The sequence below is a fragment of the Rhinopithecus bieti genome, unplaced genomic scaffold (assembly GCF_001698545.2).
Source record: "Rhinopithecus bieti isolate Rb0 unplaced genomic scaffold, ASM169854v2 scaffold_26131, whole genome shotgun sequence".
Classification (NCBI taxonomy): Eukaryota; Metazoa; Chordata; class Mammalia; order Primates; family Cercopithecidae; genus Rhinopithecus; species Rhinopithecus bieti.
In genome coordinates this window covers 645021-668744 of record NW_016812390.1, presented here as the reverse complement: position 1 = coordinate 668744, position 23724 = coordinate 645021, and the positions used below count along the sequence as shown (strand labels likewise).

The following is a 23724-nucleotide window of genomic DNA, read 5'->3' as shown; positions in this document are numbered from 1 at the left end:
GGTCAGGAGAGACTATGGTCATTGGAGAGGCTTCCAATCTTTTTCCTTCCCAATAGGCCAAGGTGGTTCCCAACAATGACAAAGACCGCACCTACGCTGTCTCCTATGTGCCCAAGGTCGCCGGATTACACAAGGTATCTCCCTCTAGGCCCCCCTGCCTGCCCTGCTCTTCACATCCTTGGCTCCGGCTGCATGGACCCCTCTCTCAGCCTGCACTTCGCCCCTGCCCAGAGCCCCAGCTGCCCTCCTCTCACCCTCCTTGGTGTGGCTGTGCCCCTCTGCCCCCCTCAGGACTGCTCTCCCCTAGAAGCTAACCTTTGACCTCTGACCCCTAGGTGACCGTGCTCTTTGCTGGCCAGAACATTGAACGCAGTCCCTTTGAGGTGAACGTGGGCATGGCCCTGGGAGATGCCAACAAGGTGTCAGCCCGTGGTCCTGGCCTGGAACCTGTGGGCAATGTGGCCAACAAACCCACCTACTTTGACATCTACACTGCGGGTAGGACGGGCCCCAGAGGGGTGCAGGCGGAAAGCCCCTGACCGTGTGGGGCTGTGGGAGGTGGGGCTGGGGCAGGGATGCCAGCCAGAGGGTGGGCAGCCTCAGGGTGAAGGCACTGGGGCAGCTGTGTGTCCAGAGTGGGTGCTGACAGCCTCTGTTTTTGGCAGGGGCCGGCACTGGCGATGTTGCTGTGGTGATCGTGGACCCACAGGGCCGGCGGGACACAGTGGAGGTCGCCCTGGAGGACAAGGGTGACAGCACGTTCCGCTGCACATACAGACCTGTCATGGAGGGGCCACACACCGTACATGTGTCCTTTGCGGGTGCCCCTATCACCCGCAGTCCCTTCCCTGTCCACGTGTCAGAAGGTAAGGGCCCTTCACCGGTCCCCACAGTAAGCCCTCACCAAAGCCAGGATGCAGAGAATTGCCACCAAGTTCTGGTCCTGAGGACTGGGGGGACATGAAGCACTAAGTCCATGGGGCAGAGGGGCACGGCTGGCTGAGGCTTGCAAGGGGCAAGAGGAAGAGCTGGGGTGGGGCTCTGCAGAGACCCCCTCCCTGAGTCCTCCACCCTACCCCCAAGGTGGCTGGAGTCCCTAAAAGCAGGGCTGGGAGGCCACAGTGGAGGGTCCCAGAACACGTGCCACACTGGGAGGGCTGAGCGGAAGTGACGGGGCCGTACGGGTGGGGGCATATCTGGGGAGCACTGTCCGCACAACAGGCCCTCGGGTGGTGACTGCCCCACTTGTTCTCTCCCTACACTCAGTGCCCATCGTCCACCAGGCCAAGAGAGTGGTGCCACGTTAATGCTTTCCAGTGGAGGCGGGGCCAGGCATGGCCGTAGCTGACTGGCCTCACCTGCGCTGTGTGGCATGGCCCGAGCAGTGTCGAATCGCCCCACTTCCATGGCATCCTGTGGCAGGCCCCAGGTTCCATGCCATTGTCTGTGTTCTGTGGCAGGTCTAGTGTCTTTGCCACTTGCCTGGTGATTTCCGTGGTGAAATCTGGGCTCTGAGCTCTGCCTGTGTTCTGTGGGACCCCTGGGGCAGTGCCTTTGCCCATGGTCATGGCAGTCCTGGAATACGTGTCGTTGCCTGTTTCGTAGCACCTGTGGGTTCCATGCCATTTTTCTGGATTCTGTGGCAGGCTGAGATTCCTATTCCTTTGCCTGTGTTCCATGGCAAGGCCTGAGCTCATTGCCACTGGCCAGTCTGTGGTAGGCTGATGTCCATAAGTTGCCTGTGTTCTATGGCAGGCTTCGAGTTCTATGAAGTGGCTCTTGTTCCGTGGCGTTGCTGGATGTTTTGTGGCATGACTTAGATCCTAAGGTTGCTTTGGTTCTCTGAGAGGCCCAGAGGGCTCTAGATGGATGGCCTTGGGGTGGGTAAAGGAGCCTTCCCTGTCTCTCTGAGCCCACTCTCAGCCCAGGCTCTGCCATGCATTTCCCCAGTGGCACTGGCTCGGAAGCTTTCTTGTAACCTGCCTGATCTGGGGCCTGTACCAGCTCCAGCCCAGCAGCCCCGGTTGTGTTGGGGGCACAAAGGGCTCCAGAGCAGGGCTGTGGGCCACTGCTTGTGCCTGGGAGGGGTTAGAAGGACTGTGCACAGGGAGGTGGGGGCTAGTAGTCCAAGGCCCCTCAGCACCCCCAACCTCCTTTCTCTTCCTTCTCTAGCCTGTAACCCCAATGCCTGCCGTGCCTCTGGGCGAGGCCTGCAGCCCAAGGGTGTTCGTGTGAAAGAGGTGGCTGACTTCAAGGTGTTTACCAAGGGTGCTGGCAGCGGGGAGCTCAAGGTCACAGTCAAGGGGCCAAGTGAGTGCCAGAGCCCAGGGTCATGAGGGTGAGGCTGGGGGATCAGGAGGGAAGTATGGCCAGTGGTTCTGACTCCCAGAGGGCAGTGACAGCCCAGACCACAGCTCCACAGTGACCAGAGGCACCCCAGAATCTCAGGCACATTGTCTCCTCTCTGCCTCAGTTTCTCGGTCTGCAAGCCAGGAATGATTCTCTCCACCCTAAGTGCTATACGGGGTGTTATGTACAGGGATGACAAGTGGTCCCTGCCCTGAGTTGCAGCACTGCTCACTAGAGCACTGCCCTCGGGCTGGGTCGGGGTCCCCATGCTCCGTGAGGGGATTGAGGAGCTGGGACTTCGAGGCTATTGATCTGCCATCTTCCCCCACACCTTGCCCCCATCTCCTCAGAGGGCACAGAGGAGCCGGTGAAGGTGCGGGAGGCTGGGGACGGTGTGTTCGAGTGCGAATACTATCCGGTGGTGCCTGGGAAATATGTGGTGACCATCACGTGGGGCGGCTACGCCATCCCTCGCAGGTAAGTACCTTGCGCCCCCCCATGCTGTCCTGTCTAGGCCATCACAGGGAGGGACGAAGGGCAGTGGGCTGCGGGGGAGTTTGAGGGGAGATGGAGGGGGACCTCGGGGGTCACTTCCTGGAGTAGACACCAGCTCCCTCTCTGCTCAGCCCCTTTGAGGTACAGGTGAGCCCAGAGGCAGGAGTGCAAAAGGTCCGGGCCTGGGGTCCTGGTTTGGAGACTGGCCAGGTGGGCAAGTCAGCTGACTTTGTGGTGGAAGCCATTGGCACCGAGGTGGGGACACTGGGTAAGTGGCTGAGGGGCAGGAGGAGGGAGTGCTGTGGGGGAGGGCAGCAGGGGACACTGTGGGTAATGGGTGCAGTGAGCATGCTGGGGAGCGCTGGGGTGAGCAGGGAGATGGGACATGAGGTGGCCAGAGGGGAACTGGGAGACGGAAGGGTCTTACCTGATGCTGGACCCTCTGAGCCTCCCCGACCTCGCCCCAGGCTTCTCCATCGAGGGGCCCTCACAAGCCAAGATCGAATGTGATGACAAGGGGGATGGCTCCTGCGATGTGCGGTACTGGCCCACGGAGCCTGGGGAGTACGCTGTGCACGTCATCTGCGACGACGAGGACATCCGAGACTCACCCTTCATTGCCCACATCTTGCCCGCCCCACCTGACTGCTTCCCGGATAAGGTATGGTCCCAGATTACATACACCTGCCCCGGGGGTGGGGCAAGCTGGTTCTCCTCCCGTCCCCAAGCCAGCCTTCTTCCCTCCACACAGGTGAAGGCCTTTGGGCCTGGCCTGGAGCCTACAGGCTGCATCGTGGACAAGCCCGCTGAGTTCACCATTGATGCCCGTGCAGCTGGCAAGGGAGACCTGAAGCTCTATGCCCAGGTAGGTCATTATCCAGTCTCTGCTGTCCTAACTACCTATGGCAGGGACCCTGGCAAGCAGGGCCAGGCCAGAGGCAGAGACCTCCCGGCAGGAAATGACAGCATCACACTAGATCAGGCAGGACTGATACTCATGGGCCCATCAGTACCCTGGAAAATTTTAAATTTTGTGTTTTCTTTTTCTTTTTTTTTTTGAGATGGAGTCTTGCTCTGTTGCCCAGGCTGGAGTGCAGGGGCACAATCTCTGCTCACTGCAAGCTCCGACCCCCAGGTTCATGCCATTCTCCTGCCTCAGCCTCCCAAGTAGCTGGGATTACAGGTGCCGCCACCACACCCGGCTAATCTTTTGTGTGTTTTTTAGTAGAGACCAGGATGGTCTCGGCCTCCTGACCTCATGATCCGCCCCCCTCGGCCTCCCAAAGTGCTGGGATTACAGGCGTGAGCCACCACGGCGGGCCAAATTTTGTGTTTTCTTAATGATGATAACCTAAAAACGTATTTTACCAAAGAGTCATTTTTGTGCTAATTTGTAATTGAAAGATTGTTTCATTGAATAAGACATTAGTTTTCCAAGTCAGTTTCTCAGACTGGTGTCCATTGACTCCTAGAGGTTAATGAACATATTCTTGAGAATCTAAGACGGTGATTCTTCTTTGAGCAGCTCATGATTCAGTTTTAGGAACATAAATTTAGTCCACACTCTTCCTGTCCAACACATTTCAGAGTTGAGGAAACCTAGGCTGGGAGAGCAAGCCATACAGATGGCCTTGAGCCAGGCCTCCAGGCTCCCAGTGTGGGCTCTGGCCGCCAGAGCATGTGGCCCTGGGCTCTGGTGGCCTCATAACTGGTGTGGGGGTGGGAGTGCCTGTGCTTTGGCAGTGGAAAAGGAGGCGCTGGGTTCACCTGTGGCCAGCAGAGGGCGCTCTGCAGAGGCCACAGCTATGAACTTTGCTTGCGTGATGCCCACAGGACGCGGACGGCTGTCCCATCGACATCAAGGTGATCCCCAATGGCGATGGCACCTTCCGCTGCTCCTACGTGCCCACCAAGCCCATTAAGCACACCATCATCATCTCCTGGGGAGGCGTAAACGTGCCCAAGAGCCCCTTCCGGGTGCGTCCTCCCAGTCTGCCCCGTGCCCACCACCAGGGGTCCCTGAGGGAGGGCGGATGCCTCGCTGGAGTCCCTGTTGTCCCTGGGCTCAGGCTGGGACTGAGGCTTGGGCTGGTGCCACTGAGGCTAGGCCGGGTGCGCTGGGCAGGAGGATGAGCCTTGAGGGAGGGCACTGTGCTGAGCTGTGACCCCTCCCGCAGGTGAACGTGGGCGAGGGCAGCCACCCCGAGCGGGTGAAGGTGTATGGCCCCGGTGTGGAGAAGACCGGCCTCAAGGCCAACGAGCCCACCTACTTCACCGTGGACTGCAGCGAGGCGGGGCAAGGTGCGCCCAGCCGGAAGGGGCGGGTCTGGGAGGGGGGCAGGGGTGAGTTGGGTTGGGGGACTGAGCCTGACTCACAGTGGTGCCCGCCTCTCTGCAGGCGATGTGAGCATTGGCATCAAGTGCGCCCCCGGCGTGGTGGGCCCTGCAGAGGCTGACATCGACTTCGACATCATCAAGAATGACAACGACACCTTCACTGTCAAGTATACGCCACCGGGGGCGGGCCGCTACACCATCATGGTGCTGTTTGCCAACCAGGTACCCAAGCTCCTGGGTACTCACAGTGACGTGCACCTCCCAGCTCTAGAAGGCAGCTGGAGATGCTGTCACGGGACAGGGAGGGATGATTCCGCAGACATGGTGGAGCCCTACCTGTGTGAGGCAGGGTGCCTCAGAGGAAGCAAAGGGGGCTGTTTTGGAGGCTGCCCCTGTCCATGCTGGGTCCCCTGGGTGTGTCCTGAGCTGCATCTAGCCCACAGCAGGGGTGTGTTCCCCTCGAGAGCCCTGACTGAGCCTCTCCTCCACATCCAGGAGATCCCCGCCAGCCCCTTCCACATCAAGGTGGACCCATCCCACGATGCCAGCAAAGTCAAGGCCGAGGGCCCTGGGCTGAATCGCACAGGTGAGTGTCTGGGCAGGGGCTGGGCCTGGCTCAAGGTTGGGGTTAAGTGGCTACCAGGCCCTCACCACATCTCTGGGTGGCTCCTCAGGTGTGGAAGTTGGGAAGCCCACCCACTTCACGGTGCTGACCAAGGGAGCCGGCAAGGCCAAGCTGGACGTGCAGTTTGCAGGGACAGCCAAGGGCGAAGCTGTGCGGGACTTTGAGATCATAGACAACCATGACTATTCCTACACTGTCAAGTACACCGCTGTCCAGCAGGTGCGCTCCGCCCCTCCCATGCCCCCGCCAGGCTGGACTGTCAGAGCTCTGGGTCTCCCTCCTCCAGTCCCATGGGACCAGTTCTGGCTCCTCCATGTCTTCGCTGCCTCCTGCCCTCACGCTCGTGATGGATCTGAGCTTCAGAGCCCATATTCACCACCAGGATGTTGCAGGACCGTGCCTTACACCCAGTTCTGACCTACCATTGTACCCAACAGGGCAACATGGCAGTGACAGTGACCTACGGCGGGGACCCTGTCCCCAAGAGCCCCTTTGTGGTGAATGTGGCACCCCCGCTGGACCTCAGCAAAATCAAAGTTCAGGGCCTCAATAGCAGTAAGTGGGGCAAGAGCCATCCTGGGAGTGAGGGGTGTTCGGGTGGGGTGGACCGGAGTCTCCTCATGATGTCACTTGTCCTCCATGCAGAGGTGGCTGTGGGACAGGAACAAGCATTCTCTGTGAACACGCGAGGGGCTGGCGGTCAAGGCCAACTGGATGTGCGGATGACTTCGCCCTCTCGCCGGCCCATCCCCTGCAAGCTGGAGCCAGGCGGTGGAGCAGAAGCCCAGGCTGTGCGCTACATGCCCCCGGAGGAGGGGCCCTACAAGGTGGACATCACCTACGATGGTCACCCAGTGCCCGGCAGCCCCTTTGCTGTGGAGGGTGTTCTGCCCCCTGATCCCTCCAAGGTGAGGAGATAGGAGCTGGTTGGGGCTGGGAGCTGGGGACTTGTTGGGAAAATGGAAGAGTCATAGGGGGCAGAGGCCAGAGGGACTTATGTGCCTGGAGTGGGCACAGCCAAGAACGTGGGGCTGAGGCCAGCCCCACCCCACCACCTTCCTTGGAGACAACTTAGCTATTAAGAGCCTAGCCTTGGAGTCAGACCTGGGCTTGAATCCCAGGTCCACTAACTGGGGGAATTGCTTCATCTCTCTGCCTCCATGTCATCACCTGGAATTGTTATAAGCAGTCAGTCTGCAGTAGCAGCCACAGTTGGAGGTGATGAGTTGGGTGGGGGCCATGAAGGCTGGGATGGGAAGGCCAGGTGCAGGGAACCCACACACCTGCCTCTTCCCCTAGGTCTGTGCTTACGGCCCCGGTCTCAAAGGTGGACTGGTAGGCACCCCCGCACCATTCTCCATTGACACCAAGGGGGCTGGCACAGGTGGCCTGGGGCTGACCGTGGAGGGCCCCTGCGAGGCCAAGATCGAATGCCAGGACAATGGTGATGGCTCATGTGCTGTCAGCTACCTGCCCACAGAGCCTGGCGAGTACACCATCAACATCCTGTTTGCCGAAGCCCACATCCCTGGCTCACCCTTCAAAGCTACCATCCGGCCCGTGTTTGACCCAAGCAAGGTGCGGGCCAGTGGGCCGGGCCTGGAGCGTGGCAAGGCCGGTGAGGCAGCCACCTTCACTGTGGACTGCTCAGAGGCAGGCGAGGCAGAGCTGACCATTGAGATCCTGTCAGATGCCGGGGTCAAGGCCGAGGTGCTGATTCACAATAACGCGGACGGCACCTACCACATCACCTACAGCCCCGCCTTCCCCGGCACCTACACCATTACCATCAAGTATGGCGGGCATCCGGTGCCCAAATTCCCCACCCGCGTCCATGTGCAGCCTGCAGTCGATACCAGTGGTGTCAAGGTCTCAGGGCCTGGTGTTGAGCCACACGGTGAGTGGTCAGGAGGAGCCAAGCGAGGTCAAGTGGCAGGTGCAGGAGCTCGGTGGGGGGGAGGGAAGCAGAGCTGAGGGCTGGGGGAGCCACCTGGCATGAAGGGAGGGCTCTCAGGGCAGCCCTAAAGTCCTTACTGGCCCAGAAGCCCCAGAGGAGGAGTGGAGGGGAAGACTGGGAGTAGAGACTGGCCTCTGCTCTTGTGGCAAAACTGCACCTGCCTCTGGGCATTTTTCTGGAGAGGTCTCTTCTTTCATGTGCTTAAGGGGTACTCTGATGCACAAAGCTAAAACTGTGCTCTAGAGGAGGGCAGGGGGAAAGCTTTGGGGTAGAGGATGACAAGAGTCAGGAGACAAGAGTCAGGGAATGGGCCATCTGCCGGGGCCAGACCCTGGCTAGGCATGGGGCATGGCAGAGGGATGAAAAACCTAGGCCCACAGCCTGGTGGGTGACTCATGCGAACAGAGAATGTCACTACATGGAGAAGGGAGTGAAGGCAGAGGCTGGAGCTCATGGAGGTGCAGGGCAGGGTGGAGGGCCCAGCCTCTGATCAGAGGAGCAGCCTGGGAGTTGGGGAGTGGGAGAGGAGGGGGAGGGGAGGGGAAGAGTAGAAGGAGAGGAGAGGGAGAGGAGGGGGAGAGGAGAGGCAACATCTGTGTGAAGGCTGCCCCCACCCCTGCTGAGCATGCCATCCCTGGGCTCCAGGTGTCCTGCGGGAGGTGACCACTGAGTTCACTGTGGATGCAAGATCCTTAACAGCCACAGGCGGCAACCACGTGACGGCTCGCGTGCTCAACCCCTCGGGGGCCAAGACAGACACTTATGTGACAGACAATGGGGACGGCACCTACCGAGTACAGTACACCGCCTACGAGGAGGGTGAGGGCCAGTGGAGGGCCGGGCAAGTGGGCAGGGCCGGACTCTGATGATATTGTGCTTGGGGCAGGAGGGGTGGTGGGGGTGCACACTCCCTGATTGATGCCCCTGCGGCTGGCTTCCAGGCGTGCATTTGGTGGAGGTCCTGTATGATGAGGTCGCTGTGCCCAAGAGCCCCTTCCGAGTGGGCGTCACCGAGGGCTGTGATCCCACCCGCGTCCGGGCCTTCGGGCCAGGCCTGGAGGGTGGCTTGGTTAACAAGGCCAACCGCTTCACTGTGGAGACCAGGTATCCTCCCCCTTTGCTAGCCTAAACCTGTGACCACCCTTTCCCAGCCCCTGGCCCTCCTTGCTCGTCCCTCTGTCTGTACCTCAGCCCCACCCCATCCTCTCTCTGGGGTGAGGCAGGAGCAGACCCCCTGCCAGGACTCCAGATCAGCCCCTGGCTCATTTCTCTTCAGCTGGGTCCCCAGCGGCCTGCCCTCTTTCCTCCCTGTCCCCCCATTCAGCTACTCCCCCATCTTCACTCACTGTTCTTATGAAGCTGATGGGGGGGTGTCATCTCTCAGGGGAGCCGGCACCGGGGGCCTTGGCCTAGCCATCGAGGGTCCCTCGGAAGCCAAGATGTCCTGCAAGGACAACAAGGATGGTAGCTGCACCGTGGAGTACATCCCCTTCACCCCTGGAGACTATGACGTCAACATCACCTTCGGGGGGCGGCCCATCCCAGGTGTGCAGAGAAAGTGGTCGGGGTCTCAGGGAAGACAAGGGAGGATGCAGGATGCTCACCCCACAAGGGGGAAACTGGAAGGAAGTTAGATGAGAACATCCATAGAGAGGACAGCCGAGAGCAGGTCAGGGCTGGAGCCCAGCCAGAGGGAGGACGTGGAGGAGGCAGGCAGTGAGGGTTGATACGACAGCCCCCCGGGTCAATCCTAGGAACACACTCTGGCCTCCTAGCCCCTTGCCTGGCGCTCGAGACATCGGCTGTGCAGGTCCACCGCTCACTGTGTGTCTGGAAACTCAGACACAGCCCACTCCTCTTGGTGGCTCAGGCCAGCCTTGGGGCTTCTTGCCCGCATCATCTGCAGAATTCCCCTTTCCCTCTGCGGGCCCAGCTGTCCGGATAGGTTATGTCTTCAAATATTGCATGACTTGGGACTGCTGAAATTGGAAATATTTTCCCTTATCTAATTTCCCATCTTTTTATTATTTTAGCCACAGTGTCAGAAATACATTTCATTTTTAAAAACATTTTGTTTTCACAGTTTATTAATTTAGGAAGGCCTTCTCTTCCAGGCCTGGGACCCACACGAGTGAGGTTTGCCCAGCCTCAGTCTGCAGTCAGGTTCATTTATTCTTGTGTGCATTTTCTTAGCAAGTTCCTAGGCATTTTCCTATGTTGGTCTGGCTTCCCTGTGGGCATTTCAAAGGCAGGGAAGGCCTCCTCCTCCAAGGCTCCTCAGCATCAGGGGGACCCATCAGGGCTGGTGGCAGGGTCTGATGTCCTTCTCCTCACAGGGAGCCCATTCCGGGTGCCGGTGAAAGATGTGGTGGACCCTGGGAAGGTGAAGTGCTCGGGACCAGGGCTGGGGGCTGGTGTCAGGGCCCGGGTCCCCCAGACCTTCACAGTGGACTGCAGTCAAGCTGGCCGGGCGCCCCTGCAGGTGGCTGTGCTGGGCCCCACAGGTATAGAATGGCCGGGGCAGGGAGGAGGGAGGTGGGGCAGGATGCCCGGAGACTCTGCTGACCCTGAGCGCCTTGCCCAGGTGTGGCCGAGCCTGTGGAGGTGCGGGATAATGGAGATGGCACCCACACTGTCCACTACACCCCAGCCACTGACGGGCCCTACACGGTAGCTGTCAAGTATGCAGACCAGGAGGTGCCACGCAGGTGAGGACCAGCACTGAGCTCCTGTGCTGTGACTGAGCTCTGGGGGTGCTCCTACTAGGGCAGCACTGCAGGGTCACTGCTGGGGTCCCCGGGAGAGCCCCTCCCAGCTGTCAGCCTCATCCAGTCTCACTGCCCCATCCTGCTCTTCCCCAGACTATGCCCTGCCCTGAGGCTATCCTGCCCCAGGAGCTTTTACAGCAAAACTAGCCCCTTAGGAAAAGTGCAGGAGGCCTGGGCCAGGGCCTCCTCCTGGACCCTCCTACAGCACCTTCCTGGGGAATGGAGAAGTGCCCTGGGTCTGTCGAGGGAGTCCCAGAGTGCCCCTGCCCCCAGACTCGGAATGTCATCGGCTTCTCGGAATTGGCCTCTCCTGCCTGCCCCACAGTCCCCCTTCCTGTTTATGTCTATGGGGAGGACTCTGGCTTAAGATGAGATCACCCCTCCGCCCCGTCCATGCCCCCCAGCCAACTGTTTATCCCTTCTGCTCCTCAAGCCCCTTCAAGATCAAGGTCCTTCCAGCTCATGATGCCAGCAAGGTGCGGGCCAGCGGCCCAGGCCTCAATGCCTCTGGGATCCCTGCCAGTCTGCCTGTGGAGTTCACCATCGATGCACGGGACGCGGGCGAGGGGTTGCTCACGGTCCAGATCCTGGTGAGTCTCTGCGCAGCCCACCCCCCAGGTCATGCTCCAGGCACAGGCGGGCCTTGACCTCTGCTTCTCCCTCAGGACCCCGAGGGTAAGCCCAAGAAGGCCAACATCCGGGACAATGGGGATGGCACGTACACTGTGTCCTACCTGCCAGACATGAGCGGCCGGTACACCATCACCATCAAGTATGGCGGCGACGAGATCCCCTACTCACCCTTCCGCATCCATGCTCTGCCCACCGGGGACGCCAGCAAGTGCCTCGTCACAGGTGGGTGCCCACCTGCTGCCTGTGCCCTGCTCACAATCCAGCCCCTCAAAGCCCCTCCAGAGCCCTGGCCTGGTCCCCAGGGGTCCGCTGGTCAGAAAGCACACATGCCCTAGCCCTGGCCCCTCCCTCACCCCTGCCCAATGCCCCAGCCTGCGCTGGGCACCGCCTTGCTTCACTCTGTTCTCTCTTTCCAGTGTCCATTGGAGGCCACGGCCTGGGTGAGTGCCCTTTCTCTCCTCTTCTTGCTGTGGGCCAGGGTGGTTGGAGGTAGGGGGTGGGCAGCGGGAACAGAGAGGGTTGGCTCCAGCCCTCCAGCCCTCCAGCCCCCTGAGCAGGATCTCCCACATGGCAGGTGCCTGCCTGGGCCCCCGAATCCAGATTGGGCAGGAGACGGTGATCACGGTGGATGCCAAAGCAGCCGGCGAGGGGAAGGTGACATGCACGGTGTCCACGCCGGATGGGGCAGAGCTCGATGTGGACGTGGTTGAGAACCATGATGGTACCTTTGACATCTACTACACAGCGCCCGAGCCGGGCAAGTACGTCATCACCATCCGCTTCGGGGGCGAGCACATCCCGAACAGCCCCTTCCATGTGCTGGTAAGTTCTGCAGCCACAGCAAGACTAGATGGCTGGGGAGGGGGGCCTGGCCTTTTTAGCAGCAGCAGGGATCCCCCGATAACTGTCCCCAAGGAATCCCACTTCTCTGAGGGCTCCTGGGGCCAGAGTGCTCCTGGATGGAGCCTTAGCTTTCCCCACAGCCCTCCGATATGGGAGGAGAGCATGGTCCTGCCCTCTGCCCAGTGCTGTCAGCTCTCTGTGGAGGAACACACTGTGCTCTCCACCATCCCCAGCTCCATCTCCCCAGAGGCTTCCCTGCAGGAAGATGAAGCCCTCCGAGGGGTGAGCACCCAAGATATCAGCCAGCATTTCAGGTTCCTGGACCATTCTCTGAGTCAGCCCTTAGGCCTGTGAGGCTGCCACACCCTGTGCCCCCATGCCTTGCCTCCCCAGGCGTGTGACCCCCTGCCACATGAGGAGGAGCCCTCTGAAGTGCCACAGCTGCGCCAGTCCTACGCTCCTCCCCGGCCTGGCGCCCGCCCCACACACTGGGTACTGCGCCTCCCACCAGGCGATGTCCTCCTTTTCCTCTTCCCCTTCCTTCATTTCTTCTCTCTACTCCTCTGCAGCCAGGGCAGGGACATGGTCTGGGGGTCTCTTGGGGAGCAGGCAGAAGTCAGGCTGGGCAGATGGAACCCCACTTGGGCACAGCACTCCTTCTCTTGCAGCTGATGCACCTCTCCTGCCACGCTGGTTTCACCATTAACTACCTTGTTCTTTCCTCACTCTCCAGCTTCAGTCATGGCACGAGCCAAACTCCTGAGCCTTCCCCAGTCACTCACTATTCCCTGTCACCTACTGCAGGCCACAGAGGAGCCAGTGGTGCCTGTGGAGCCAATGGAGTCCATGCTGAGGCCCTTCAACCTGGTCATCCCCTTCGCGGTGCAGAAAGGGGAGCTCACAGGTACTGCCCTGCGGCCCCCAGGCATGAGGGCTGAGGGGAGATACCCTCTTCCAGGTCCAGCCCCGTGTCTTAGAGATGAAAACCAAGGCCCAGAGAGAGGAAGTGAGCTCTCTCCAGGGTCACACAACAAGTTGGGCAGAGCCAGAACTCAGGTGCAAGCCATCTGTCCCCATTTCAGGGCTCAGGCCACTGCCACAGGCTGTCTCCTGGTGCCTGGCCTCTCAGGTGCAGCAGAAGCACTCAGGACCAGGCCTGGGACAGCAGGGAGGTTGCAGTGGGGGAAATCAGGGTCCCCACGTAACTGTGTCTGCCCTGCAGGAGAGGTGCGGATGCCCTCGGGGAAGACGGCGCGGCCCAACATCACCGACAACAAGGACGGCACCATCACAGTGAGGTACGCACCCACCGAGAAAGGCCTGCACCAGATGGGGATCAAGTATGACGGCAACCACATCCCTGGTGAGTTGAGAGCTGGGCTGGGCTGGGGCTTGGGTGAGAGGAGCAGGCAGCAGCTGCAGTCCTGCCTTCCTTCTTTCAACAAATATTTATTGAGCACCTGCTGTGTGCAGACACCAGGCGAGGCCCCAGGGAGGCTTATACCCTGGTGAGAAGCAGACCTCCACGAGCCAGGTCCCTACGGCACAGACAGAGGGGGTTGGCAGGGAGGCTGCTGGAAGGTGCTGGGGCCAAGGTGGGCTCAGACAATCCCTGATGCTGACCCAGCCCCCTTTTTCCCTGTTCCCCAAGGGAGCCCCTTGCAGTTCTATGTAGATGCCATCAACAGCCGCCATGTCAGTGCCTATGGGCCAGGCCTGAGCCATGGCATGGTCAACAAGCCAGCCACCTTCACCATTGTCACCAAAGATGCTGGAGAAGGTGAGGGAGCTGCAGCCTGGGGGCTGGGGTGGGGACTCGCCAGGGGCAGGGGTGAGGGCAGGACCTCTGATCTTGGCCACACCTCCACCTACAGGGGGTCTGTCGCTGGCCGTGGAGGGCCCATCCAAGGCAGAGATCACCTGTAAGGACAACAAGGATGGCACCTGCACCGTGTCCTACCTGCCGACCGCACCTGGAGACTACAGCATCATCGTGCGCTTCGATGACAAGCACATCCCGGGGAGCCCCTTCACCGCCAAGATCACAGGTGAGGCGGGTGTAGGGCACGTGTAGCCCATAAGACACACACACCACATATAGTGCAGAGATGTGCAAGCCCAGCCCGTTCAAGTCACTCATGACATTAGGGCAGAGGCCCTTCAAGTTGTAAGGGGTTATATTTTGAAAAATGTAAAAACACTGTGTTCTCCACGGCAGCTAAGAAGCAGTCAGCCACTCCTGTGCCTGAAAACACATTGCCTCATTTAGTCTTTGAAGTCACTTTTTTTTGTTTTTGTTTTTGTTTTTTGAGACGGAGTCTCGCTCTGTCGCCCAGATTGGAGTGCAGTGGCACAATCTCGGCTCACTGCAACCTCCGCCTGCCGGGTTCATGCCATTCTCCTGCCTCAGCCTCCCGAGTAGCTGGGACTACAGGTGCCTACCACCACGCCTGGCTAATTTTTTGTATTTTTAGAGGAGACGGGGTTTCACTGTGTTAGCCAGGATGGTCTCGATCTCCTGACCTTGTGATCCGCCTGCCTTGGCCTCCCAAAGTGCTGGGATTACAGGTGTGAGCAACCGCGCCCAGCCTGAAGTCACTCTTAAGAAGTTAGGGCATGGCCGGGCGCGGTGGCTCACGCCTGTAATCCCAGCTCTCAGGGAGGCAGAGGCGGGAGGATAGCTTGAGCCCAGGAGTTCGAGACCTGCCTGGGTAATACAGCGAGACCCCGTTCTCCACAAAAAGGAAAAAAAAAAAAAAAAGACAAAAAAAAGAAGTTAGGGCATGGATAATCCTTTTGATGGATAAGGAACCCCTGTCCCAGAGAGGCCAAGCAACATGATTATAGTCACACAGCGAGGAAGGGGTCTGTGCGGTCCAGTCTAGTGTTTTGTTATCACGACACCATGTGACTCGGTTAAAACGCAGCAGGCTTTCTTTAGGGATTTAGCCCACAAAGACTGAGGCAGCCACAGTGGAATTGGGGTACAGGCCCCTCTTAGTCTCTGGCAGCTCACATGTGAGTGCAGACTGGGCTTTCCAGGTCTTGGGCCTCTGTGCGCCTGGGAGTGGCCCCCCATGTCTGTTGAGTCCAGCAGGGTCTGCCCAGGAGGGTTCCTGAGCCCTATGAGGGCAGGGCCTGTCTGGAGTCACAGCAGCCTGATGCCCCAACTCCCCCACCAGGCGATGACTCCATGAGGACCTCACAGCTGAACGTGGGTACCTCCACGGATGTGTCGCTGAAGATCACCGAGAGTGATCTGAGCCAGCTAACCGCCAGCATCCGTGCCCCCTCGGGCAACGAGGAGCCCTGCCTGCTGAAGCGCCTGCCCAACCGGCACATCGGTGAGTGTGGGGCCTCACGGAGACCTCGGGTGTGGGGGCCCACAGGATGCTCTACCTAACACCTCCTTTCCACAGGGATCTCCTTCACTCCCAAGGAGGTGGGGGAGCATGTGGTGAGCGTGCGCAAGAGTGGCAAGCACGTCACCAACAGCCCCTTCAAGATCCTGGTGGGGCCATCTGAGATCGGGGATGCCAGCAAGGTGCGGGTCTGGGGCAAGGGCCTTTCTGAGGGACACACGTTCCAGGTGGCAGAGTTCATCGTGGACACTCGCAATGCAGGTACCTCCTGCCCCAGAGACCCCCATTCCAGCGGGTGCCTCCCACAGGCACTTGTCCTTCTGTCCTGCCCAGCACCCCCTTGGCTGCACTCTCCTCCCGAAAACTTCCTGACCAGTCTGTGTCAGGATTCGCATTCTGCGGCCCATTGGGGAAAGTGAATGGCCCCGCATCAGTTCTCTCCCTTTGAAGAGAAAGGTTAGCTGTCCTGAGTTTCTGTCCCTCTCTTGCTCACTGGAATCCAAGAGGCTTACCTTAGGGAATTTTCCAGACTGCCTGTCCCATGGCACCGCCTCTCCTCCCACTGAGCCATTTTTGTTAGTGATCACTACACACATCCGGGCCCATTCTGGGTGCAGCTAGCAGTCGGGGGAGAGGAGAGCACTGTGGTTTGGCCAACTTAGGACTGAGGGAGATGTGTTCCTTGCTTTCCCCCAGGGTATGGGGGCTTGGGGCTGAGTATTGAAGGCCCAAGCAAGGTGGACATCAACTGTGAGGACATGGAGGACGGGACATGCAAAGTCACCTACTGCCCCACCGAGCCCGGCACCTATATCATCAACATCAAGTTTGCTGACAAGCACGTGCCTGGTAAGGCTCTGGGCAGAGGTCGGGTGGCGAGAGACAGGGAAGCCAGGAGGCCAGGGGTCTGAGGTTCCTGACCCACCCTTTGTCCCCCCACTTCAGGAAGCCCCTTCACTGTGAAGGTGACCGGCGAGGGCCGCATGAAGGAAAGCATCACCCGGCGGAGACAGGCGCCTTCCATCGCCACCATTGGCAGCACCTGTGACCTCAACCTCAAGATCCCAGGTAGAAGCCTGGAGGAGCTTGGGTGGGGCGGGTGGTGGGAGAGGGCTGGCCTGGGCCAGAGCCCACCTGTCAGGTCTCCACCCTGCTTCCTTATCCCTCGCTTCCCTCCCTCACCCTGGCTCCCTTGACCACACAGGGAACTGGTTCCAGATGGTGTCTGCCCAGGAGCGCCTGACACGCACCTTCACGCGCAGCAGCCACACCTACACCCGCACAGAGCGCACAGAGATCAGCAAGACGCGGGGCGGGGAGACAAAGCGCGAGGTGCGGGTGGAGGAGTCCACCCAGGTCGGAGGGGACCCCTTCCCTGCTGTGTTTGGGGACTTCCTGGGCCGGGAGCGCCTGGGCTCCTTTGGCAGCATCACCCGGCAGCAGGAGGGTGAGCACCGCGCACTGGGCCGGCTGGGTCTTCACAGTGGGATGGGAGGGTGCTGCTGACCAGGCTTGGTGCTGGCAGATGGGCCCTGAAGGCCAGGCAGGTCTGAGCAGAGGAGGAGGTTTAACTGATGGGGAGGGAAGGGCCAGAGCTAGGAGGAATCCCAGTGTTGCCCTGACATCCCCCAAACCCTGCAGGCGAGGCCAGCTCTCAGGACATGACTGCACAGGTGACCAGCCCATCGGGCAAGATGGAAGCTGCGGAGATCGTTGAGGGCGAGGACAGCGCCTACAGCGTGCGCTTTGTGCCCCAGGAGATGGGGCCCCATACGGTCGCTGTCAAGTACCGTGGCCAGCACGTGCCCGGCAGCCCCTTTCAGTTCACTGTGGGGCCACTGGGTGAAGGCGGGGCCCACAAGGTGCGGGCCGGAGGCACAGGGCTGGAGCGAGGTGTGGCCGGCGTGCCAGGTAAGGGGCAGATGGCCAGGAGTGGGGATGAAGTCAGGACAGCCAATGTGAGGGGCGATGATGCTGAAGTCCCCTACCTTGCCTGTCCCCAGCTGAGTTCAGCATCTGGACCCGGGAGGCCGGTGCTGGGGGCCTGTCCATTGCTGTAGAGGGTCCTAGCAAGGCGGAGATTGCATTTGAGGATCGCAAAGATGGCTCCTGCGGCGTCTCCTATGTTGTCCAGGAACCAGGTGGGCATCCACACTGGCAGTGGGGCTGGGCCTGCCTGACCTTCCAGACTGGGTTTCTGCTCACTGGAGAGGCAGGAGATGCTTGGGGCCACAGAACTCCCCTCCCTGGGGCCCCCTGCTCTTCCTCTGCCCCATCTCCCTCTACCCCACACCCTCGGAAACATGTGTCTGTCTCCAGGTCTGAGTGCTGACCAGGGAGTCTATCCTGGGATAAAGCCAGAGTGGAGAGGCTCCCGCCCTGCCAACCTCCATCCCGGAACCTGTGCTGACTGGTCTCTCTCCCTAGGTGACTATGAGGTCTCCATCAAGTTCAATGATGAGCACATCCCAGACAGCCCCTTTGTGGTGCCCGTGGCCTCCCTCTCGGATGACGCTCGCCGTCTCACCGTCACCAGCCTCCAGGTTTGTGCCCAGGGTGAGGGTGGAGAGTTTCTGCTATCTGAGAGATGGGTAAGAGTTGAGGACAGCAGGTCCATGGGGCCAGGGATTTAGCAGTGACCTTGGAAGGTCGTTAGAAGTCCCTTCCCGGAAGGCACAAGGCAGGGCCCTTGGGGACGGTGGGCTCCGACCCTGTGGGCTAGCCCCTACACTCAGGCGTGCCACGCCTCATTCTGCCTTTCTCAGGGTGGGTCTGCCTGTCCTACTGCCACCTGCCATTTCTTGTTAGTTTGTTCCACCTTCTCCTGTTCTAAGAATGCTAGATGCCAACATTTGTAAGAATGAGAGTATAAAATCTATACAAACTAAGAGTAAACCAGTTTGCAGAGAGGGTGTGAGAAGCGCCTCTAAAGGGAATGCCTATGGCCTGCAGAGCCTGGGCTGCGTCCTCTCCAGGCCGATGGGGGCCTGGCTTGCTTTCTCTTGCTGCTGACTTCTAGAGATGTGGTGTCTTCCTTTCATTCTGTCATAGCGGACATGTGCGAGGAAGGCTCTCAGCAAGTCACACTGAAACATGCAAACCAGGGGGCCAGGTGTCCAGGGGACACACTGTAAAGGAGCTTCTGCATAACGGGCATAGAACAGGCCTCACCCCAGCTCCTTATCCCACGCGCCTCCTGGCTGCCCCTCAGGGTGGTCACATTAGCCCATCTAGGGTCCTTGTGCATCTCCTCCTCCCACTCCTGAACCAGGTTCCCCAATGCAGGCTCCAATCCCTCCCCTAGAGCCCTTCTGTGCTTCTTCTGGGTCCTCCCTGTTGGTCCACCTCCTCCAGGAAGCTTTCCCAGACCAGTCCAGCCAAAGTCAGCTTCCTACCTCCCCACAAGAACCGTATAAGCAGGACGATAATGTGACGCGCATCGCGTACAACTCGAGGCGCACAGCGTTCAGCGAACAGAGTGAGGGAGCCCATTCCCTGTTCGTCAGAATCGAGATCCGACAGGGCACATCATCTCTCATCTCCCACACATCCAAGCACAGCTAGGATAAAGCAGGTGCACAACATAGGGTTGCATATCCAGACCTGGCACCTCCTGCTCCTCGGAACTGCTCCTGGCAGGCAGGGGCCAGGCCTGGGCATAGGGTGGTGGCACCTTTGATCGAAACTTACAGCTGGAAGCGGACGGAGGAGTGTGGGGCTTCAGAAGAGAGACTCAGCAGCCAGAGCCTGGTGCTACGAGACCTCTCTAATATCGCTTTCTCTTGCGCCTTACTCTCCTCCTTGTCTGCAGCGAAGACAAGGCTCAAGGTGAACCAGCCAGCGCTCCTTTGCGGTGCAAGCTGAACGGCGCACGGGGCGTGATTTGCATGCCCCGGGTTGCCACACCTCGGGGCTGTGGAAGGAGTGCTACGTTCTGAATAGACAGTGGTGAGCCTGCCCCTGCCCCTGCCTAACCCCCTGCTGCGCTGGGGCCTTCTAGGAAGGGGAGGGGAAAGGATGAGGGTAAGCCAACCAACCTCTATCCCACAAGACAAGCATATCCATCCCGCTTCACCCCCAATGAGAATGGCGTCCACCTTTTTCTTTCCTCTCTTTCTTTCTTTCTTTCTTTTCTTTCTTTCTCCTCTCATTTCTTAGTCTCTTCTCTTCTCTCTCTCGCGATGTCAAGTTCAATGGTGCCCACATATCCGGATAGCTTCCTCTTCAATATATCCGCGCGTTGGGGATAAGTCAGAGGCCAGGCTGACACCCAGGCTTGGTGTCATGCCTATGGGTCTGGACTCGAGGGAGGCACTACTGGTTGAGTGCCTGGAGCTGGGGAACAGGTGACTTCTAGGGGTGCTTGGCCCTAGTCCTGGTGCTGCCTTGCTCCAGAGGCAGGACCCTGCTTCCTGAGCCAGGAGTCCCAACAGAGGCCTGTCCCCAGGGGGCTGAGCCCCAGCCCCTCTTGGGCCACAAGCCCTTCCTGCCCTCCAGCCTTGCTACCATCTTTGGCCCTTAGGTGTGTCATCCAGAGTTCATGCGTGAACACCCCTGAACGCGCGCTCGGGGGCCTTGCTCTGTTCACCATTGATGGCCCCTCCAAGGTGCAGCCTGGACTGTCGGGAAGTGTCCCTGAGGCGCCACGTGGTCAGCTTGATTACACTCCGCATGGCCCTGGCAACTACCGTCATTTGCCATCAAGTATGGTGGCCCCCGCACATCGTGGGCAGCACCCTTCAAGGCCAGTCCACTGGTGAAGTGCTGGCTTCGGGAGGTCCATCCAAACCTGCCAGCCCAGCCCAGCTGGAGGCTCGTGGCCACACATTAAAAAAGGGCATCCAGACATAGTCCGTGGAACCCCAGACATCATGGTCAGTTTGCCAGGGTAGAGGTGGGAGCCCTGGCTCTACACCAGCACACATTCTGTGGGTCCAGGGCTGATGGTGGTAAAAGTCCCATTCTTCCTCTCCATCGGCGGCCCCTCATCTCCTTCAGCTCTGGCCTCGATGGCTCCTCAGGCTATAGCATACACTTTCTTCCTCCTGGCTTCCCATACTCCTCGGGGCTCCAAGAAAACACAGTCGAGGTATTGAGCAAGCTCCCCTCTTGAGGCTGTGGCTGTAGGATGAGTTGGGTGGGTGTGTCTTTGCAAAGTGACTCAAAAAAAAAAAAAAAAAAGAAAAAACAAAAAAAAAAAAACTAATCCTGTGAGTTAACCTGAGTTCGCCAAGCTGCAAGGGTGAGGGTCACAGCGTCTGAGCCCCAAGCCCTGGGTGGGAGACAAGAAGCCCCCACAGCTGGAGCTGGCAGCTTCAGGCCTGGCCTGGGAATGGGGCTGGCTCCTAGAGTGGCCCGTTGGAGGAATTTTGGGGGCAGCCCCAAGTGCAGGCAGTGAGTCTACAGGAGGGTGGCAGTGCTGGACCGAGGTCCCCTGCCTGCGGGGAAGAACAGGAAGGCCGCTATCTGACCAGGTTTGCACCCCCTCCACCCGCCCCTCAGGTCCGAGGCTGTCTGGAGGCCACAGCCTTCACGGAAACATCCCACCGTTCTGGTGGAGACTGTGACCAAGTCTTCCCTCAAGCGGGGGCTTCCAGCTACGCTCCATCCCCAAGTTCTCCTCCAGATGCCAGCAAGGGTGGGTGACATCGGGGCCGGCTGGGCTGTCCCCAGGCCTTCGTGGGCCCAGGAAGAACTCCTTCAACCCGTGGACTGCAGCAAAAGCAGGCAGGTGGCGGGGGGAAGGGCATCTACCAGGGTAGCAGCAAGAAGACCGTCGGGGAGTAGGGTGTGGGTCACAGATAGGGGACTCCATGCGGTATAGCCCGTCCCTCTGCCTCCCTCTCCAGGCACCAATATGATGATGGTGGGTGGTGCACGGCCCACCAAGGACCCCCTGTGAGGAGGTGTACGTGAAGCACATGGGAACCGGGTGTACAATGTCCACCTACACCCGTCAAGGAGAAAGGGGATGCTATAATCCTCATCGTCAAGTGGGGTGACGAAAGTGGTCCCTGGAAGCCCCTTCAAAGCAAGGTCCCCTTGAAGGCCAAAAAAGTACTCCCCAGCCTCAGCCCCCACCTCACAGCCAAACACCCATTACATCACACACACACACCACACCACACGTGCCACACCCAGACACACGCACAGAATCAGACACTACAACACCTGCTTGGGGGTGAGCACAGCCTCTCCCGCCCCCAAAACTGCGCCCGGGGATTGGAGGGACCTAGTCTGTGTTAGGACAGTGTCCCTCCCTGGGAATGTGACATGAGGGCAGACTGGGGCCAGGCTCAGGGGCAGAGGCTGGGACATGAGGGGCTGACAAGTGGGCTGCGAGGCCAGGGAAGCCCTGAGTTTTCTGGCAGGGCTGAGCAGTGGGACAGCACTGTGTTGTGGGTGTCTGTGTGTCAGGTCACCCTCAATCTGCACCGCCGGCCAGCCACCCTCCTGTCCCTGAGGACTTGGTCTGGTCCCTCTGGTAGCTTCAACCCCAGACTTTTAAGGACTTGGAAAGGAAAGCACAATCAGAGAAGAAAACAGCCCCTGAATCAGCAGGAGTGGCCTGGCACATGGACCGGCCCGAGCGATGTGCACTCCGCCCAAGCCAGGCTCCCAGGGGGCCTGATTTCTCTCTCACTGTCTCTTTTTTTAAAATGGTTGCACGGCTCTGCCCCATGGGGGGCCTTTTTTACACACTGCGAGGCCCAGCTTTCTAGGGGACTTTTGCACATGTCATGCAGCTCAGCTGGGAGCTGCTTAGGTGGAAAACTCCAAATAAAGTGCGGCTGTTGCAGAGGCTTGGCTGTTCCTTGCGGGTGTGCTCTCTGTAGCTGGCTGCCCTCTGGCCTGCCACACGAGAAACTGGGCCCTGGGGAGGTAGAGGCAGCCTGGCTGTCCCCTGGAAGATTGACCCAGGTCAAGGGGAAGGTCCTGGGGCAGAAGTGAGGTCTGGGATGTTGGCAGAGTGCCTGAAAGAACCGGGGGGGAGGGCGCTCGGGGATGTGGGAAGGGGTCCCAGCGGGAGGGTTCGTGGACAGTACAGGGTGTGGATACTGTGTTCTACAGTACTGCCCCGGGACCCCTGGGAGGCCAATTTCAGTTGAGCCTGACCTCAAGGATGTTTTTCAAATTAAGACTTTAAAACAGTGAGCACTGACTCAAACAGGAATATTCCTCAACCAGCAGGCAGACAGAACCACCTGCAGACTCAGCACCTTCTCCCCAGTCTGGTACTGAATCAGCTTGGCCTGTTTCATCCCCCTTTCCAGCACTGAGCTCGCACAAGGGCTTCCCTCCTGAACTCCTGCCCCAGCCCTGCCCTGGTCAGCTCCCTCCAACCTCCTCTCCATGCTGCAGCTTGAGGGGGGTCACTTTAAAGAGAGTATACCCCTCTCTGGTTTAGGGCCCTCTGTGACTCCCTCCTGCTCCAGAGTAAAGTTTCTTCCTGACAAGGTCTCCAAGGCACCCCAGGTTCAGACAGCAGCCTCCCCAGCCGTATGAGTTTGGCAGCAAGCCCACTCCCCATTGTACCCTCCACCTCCAACCTCCCTTCACCACCTCTAGTTAACTGGGCATCCATGCTGAATTTAGGCCCCTTCCCGGAAACACCCTTGCCTCCCCACCCTCTTCATCTTCCTGGACAACAGGAAGTTTCCTGGACCCCTCCCTACCCCTCCTGGATCAGTGCCCCCAGCTCCCAAACTGCCCTGGGACACATCTCTAGCTGCAGTTACCACCCTGAGCTGTGGCGATGTATCCACGGCTCCCCACCAGATGGAGCTCCCTGGCCCTGGGTGTGAATGAGTGAGTGAATGAGTATGAGTGAATAAATGAGCAGCTGAGTAGCTGGAGCAGGGAAAAGACGCCTTTCATTCACCTGATCCCACAATCTAGACCCACCTGGGCATTTCAGCACATGGTGGTGGGCCTGGCAGAGGCCCCAACTCCTAATCCCTGACCTCCCCACCTCTCACCTCTCACCAGCCTCTGTGCTTCCTCCCTCTTCCCTCACACCCTCTCACACACCCCTCCTCACTCTCTGCCCCCCTCACTCTCACCCCTAGATGTGCTAATTTCCCCCTCAGCTTCGGCTGCCTCCACCTGTGTGTGGCTGATAAGCTCACAGACCTCCAGCCTGCCCGCTTCCAGCCAGCCACAGTGTGGTCCTGGGTGCTAAGCCTTAAAGGCCCTCCCTCATTAATCCTCATAACAGCCCTACGAGGTGGGGCTACTACCACCTGAAGAAACCAAGGCCCTGGGAATTTCAGTGATGAGTCTGAAACCATACCTCTAAGTAGTGGGGTACAGATTGAAACCCGGGCATGCCCAAATCCCAAGCTTATCACACAT

The 23724-nt window shown here is 59.4% G+C and overlaps 1 protein-coding gene across 2 annotated transcripts in view; it reads left to right on the top strand.

Moving 5' to 3' along the window:
- Positions 1 to 19260, top strand: part of FLNC (filamin C) — a 30411-nt gene extending 11151 nt beyond the window's left edge. Inside the window, exons 6-44 of one of the 2 annotated variants that reach the window (XM_017896231.1) lie at positions 57 to 134; positions 336 to 498; positions 666 to 866; positions 2173 to 2310; positions 2700 to 2826; positions 2976 to 3112; positions 3312 to 3505; positions 3596 to 3709; positions 4678 to 4821; positions 5022 to 5145; positions 5243 to 5403; positions 5677 to 5767; positions 5856 to 6025; positions 6244 to 6361; positions 6452 to 6714; positions 7106 to 7703; positions 8409 to 8582; positions 8705 to 8867; positions 9148 to 9308; positions 10100 to 10267; positions 10348 to 10471; positions 10965 to 11121; positions 11197 to 11386; positions 11581 to 11604; positions 11739 to 11986; positions 12401 to 12499; positions 12812 to 12911; positions 13230 to 13370; positions 13659 to 13787; positions 13882 to 14055; positions 15190 to 15351; positions 15427 to 15630; positions 16066 to 16218; positions 16315 to 16437; positions 16574 to 16816; positions 17011 to 17280; positions 17373 to 17510; positions 17797 to 17913; positions 19184 to 19260. In XM_017896231.1, coding sequence (XP_017751720.1) covers positions 57 to 134; positions 336 to 498; positions 666 to 866; positions 2173 to 2310; positions 2700 to 2826; positions 2976 to 3112; positions 3312 to 3505; positions 3596 to 3709; positions 4678 to 4821; positions 5022 to 5145; positions 5243 to 5403; positions 5677 to 5767; positions 5856 to 6025; positions 6244 to 6361; positions 6452 to 6714; positions 7106 to 7703; positions 8409 to 8582; positions 8705 to 8867; positions 9148 to 9308; positions 10100 to 10267; positions 10348 to 10471; positions 10965 to 11121; positions 11197 to 11386; positions 11581 to 11604; positions 11739 to 11986; positions 12401 to 12499; positions 12812 to 12911; positions 13230 to 13370; positions 13659 to 13787; positions 13882 to 14055; positions 15190 to 15351; positions 15427 to 15630; positions 16066 to 16218; positions 16315 to 16437; positions 16574 to 16816; positions 17011 to 17280; positions 17373 to 17510; positions 17797 to 17913; positions 19184 to 19233 — 6333 coding nt within the window. In that variant the 3' untranslated portion in view covers positions 19234 to 19260. The remainder of the gene's footprint in view (positions 1 to 56; positions 135 to 335; positions 499 to 665; positions 867 to 2172; positions 2311 to 2699; positions 2827 to 2975; positions 3113 to 3311; positions 3506 to 3595; positions 3710 to 4677; positions 4822 to 5021; positions 5146 to 5242; positions 5404 to 5676; positions 5768 to 5855; positions 6026 to 6243; positions 6362 to 6451; positions 6715 to 7105; positions 7704 to 8408; positions 8583 to 8704; positions 8868 to 9147; positions 9309 to 10099; positions 10268 to 10347; positions 10472 to 10964; positions 11122 to 11196; positions 11387 to 11580; positions 11605 to 11738; positions 11987 to 12400; positions 12500 to 12811; positions 12912 to 13229; positions 13371 to 13658; positions 13788 to 13881; positions 14056 to 15189; positions 15352 to 15426; positions 15631 to 16065; positions 16219 to 16314; positions 16438 to 16573; positions 16817 to 17010; positions 17281 to 17372; positions 17511 to 17796; positions 17914 to 19183) is intronic. The other variant, XM_017896233.1, reaches the window with a different exon arrangement.
- The last annotated feature ends 4464 nt before the right edge of the window (positions 19261 to 23724 follow it).